Source organism: Loa loa, assembly GCF_000183805.2.
Source record: "Loa loa unplaced genomic scaffold supercont3.2679, whole genome shotgun sequence".
Lineage (NCBI taxonomy): Eukaryota > Metazoa > Nematoda > Chromadorea > Rhabditida > Onchocercidae > Loa > Loa loa.
This window is the reverse complement of record NW_018110857.1, coordinates 1-1,258: the sequence shown is the minus strand read 5'-3', so window position 1 is coordinate 1,258 and position 1,258 is coordinate 1. Positions and strand designations below refer to the sequence as shown.

The 1,258-nt window shown below is 25.6% G+C and overlaps 1 protein-coding gene across 1 annotated transcript; it reads left to right on the top strand.

Moving 5' to 3' along the window:
- Window positions 1-251: 251 nt before the first annotated feature.
- On the top strand, window positions 252-1,032 carry LOAG_15774 (hypothetical protein; the record flags this gene model as incomplete). The annotated part of the gene is made up of 3 exons (XM_003151262.2): window positions 252-326; window positions 631-750; window positions 911-1,032. Coding segments are annotated over 3 exons (315 nt in total), but the record flags the coding sequence as incomplete, so codon positions are not given.
- Window positions 1,033-1,258: the final 226 nt, after the last annotated feature.

The following is a 1,258-nucleotide window of genomic DNA, read 5'->3' as shown; positions in this document are numbered from 1 at the left end:
TATATCCAATATCTCTTATATATTCCTTCCAATATCTCTTATATATCTCTTATATATTTAAATTCCTTCCAATATCTCTTATATATTAACTAAATTTCTTTTACATTAAATTTTTAAAAAATTGATTCATTGAGATGTGAACTTTTAGAAACTTTGTACTCATTTAAAACTAAACTTTTCGAAATTTAATTCATTCAAATTAAACGTATTTTTAATGGAAAATTATTTTATTAAAAAAAAATTTTTTTTAGGCATGCGCTGTTGAATATTTTCGACGCTTACTAATTCGTAATCATGTTCCACCGTTACATATCGCAGATTCACTTGTTAGTTTTTAATTTTATCTTCTCTTGTATTTGTCTTATTTTTATCCTTTAATACATATCGTGTATTATTTTTTTCATTACTTGGACTTAAATTAATGAATAATTTATAAGACAGAAAGAAATTGTTAAAATTATTTTTGAAATATTTTTGGTGATAATTGTCAAACATTTTTACGATTATTCTGAATAATTTGATTAAATTATCTGAGAGAAATCTATTTAGGTAAGCGGAAAAATAATTCGCTATTGATTTATTTAATCATTAATTAATTAATTCAATTCAAATCATTTTTTTTTTTTTAAGATTAAAGGTCTTATTGGATGCTTACGAGTGAATTATGCTAGTATTCAAAGAGATGCAGCTTGGGCACTTACTAATTGCGCCTGCTCACCGCATGAAATATGCTATAAAATAATTGAATATGTATGTTTACATATGTATTTAATCATCCTTTTCCCATCATCCTATGTATATTTCTTATCAGTAATCAAGCCTATCATTTTTTATCTCTTTTTTTTTTTTTAGCTAAGCTTATCATATATTATGCTCATAGCTGTTTCTAGTGATCTAAACTATTTGTAAGGGTGGCTTAGAAGCATTGGTTGAATGTGCTGCATTAACAGATGGTGAAACTCGAGATCAGGTTTTTTGGACACTTGGTAATATTGCATTGGATTGTCCAATATGTCATGAAAAGGTAGTGAAGTACTTAATTTATGAAGTTTTAAAATATTATGCAAATAAAAACAACAATAATAATTATCACAATTTTAATCCTACAAATAATTTTTATGGTATATAATTTGTCCCGCGAATTTTTAAATAGCACTTACAGTATTACACTATCGTACTGTATTATCACACTCGTTACTGTATTGTTACAGTATTGTCATACTGTATTACTCGCTACTGTATTGTTACAGTATTGTCA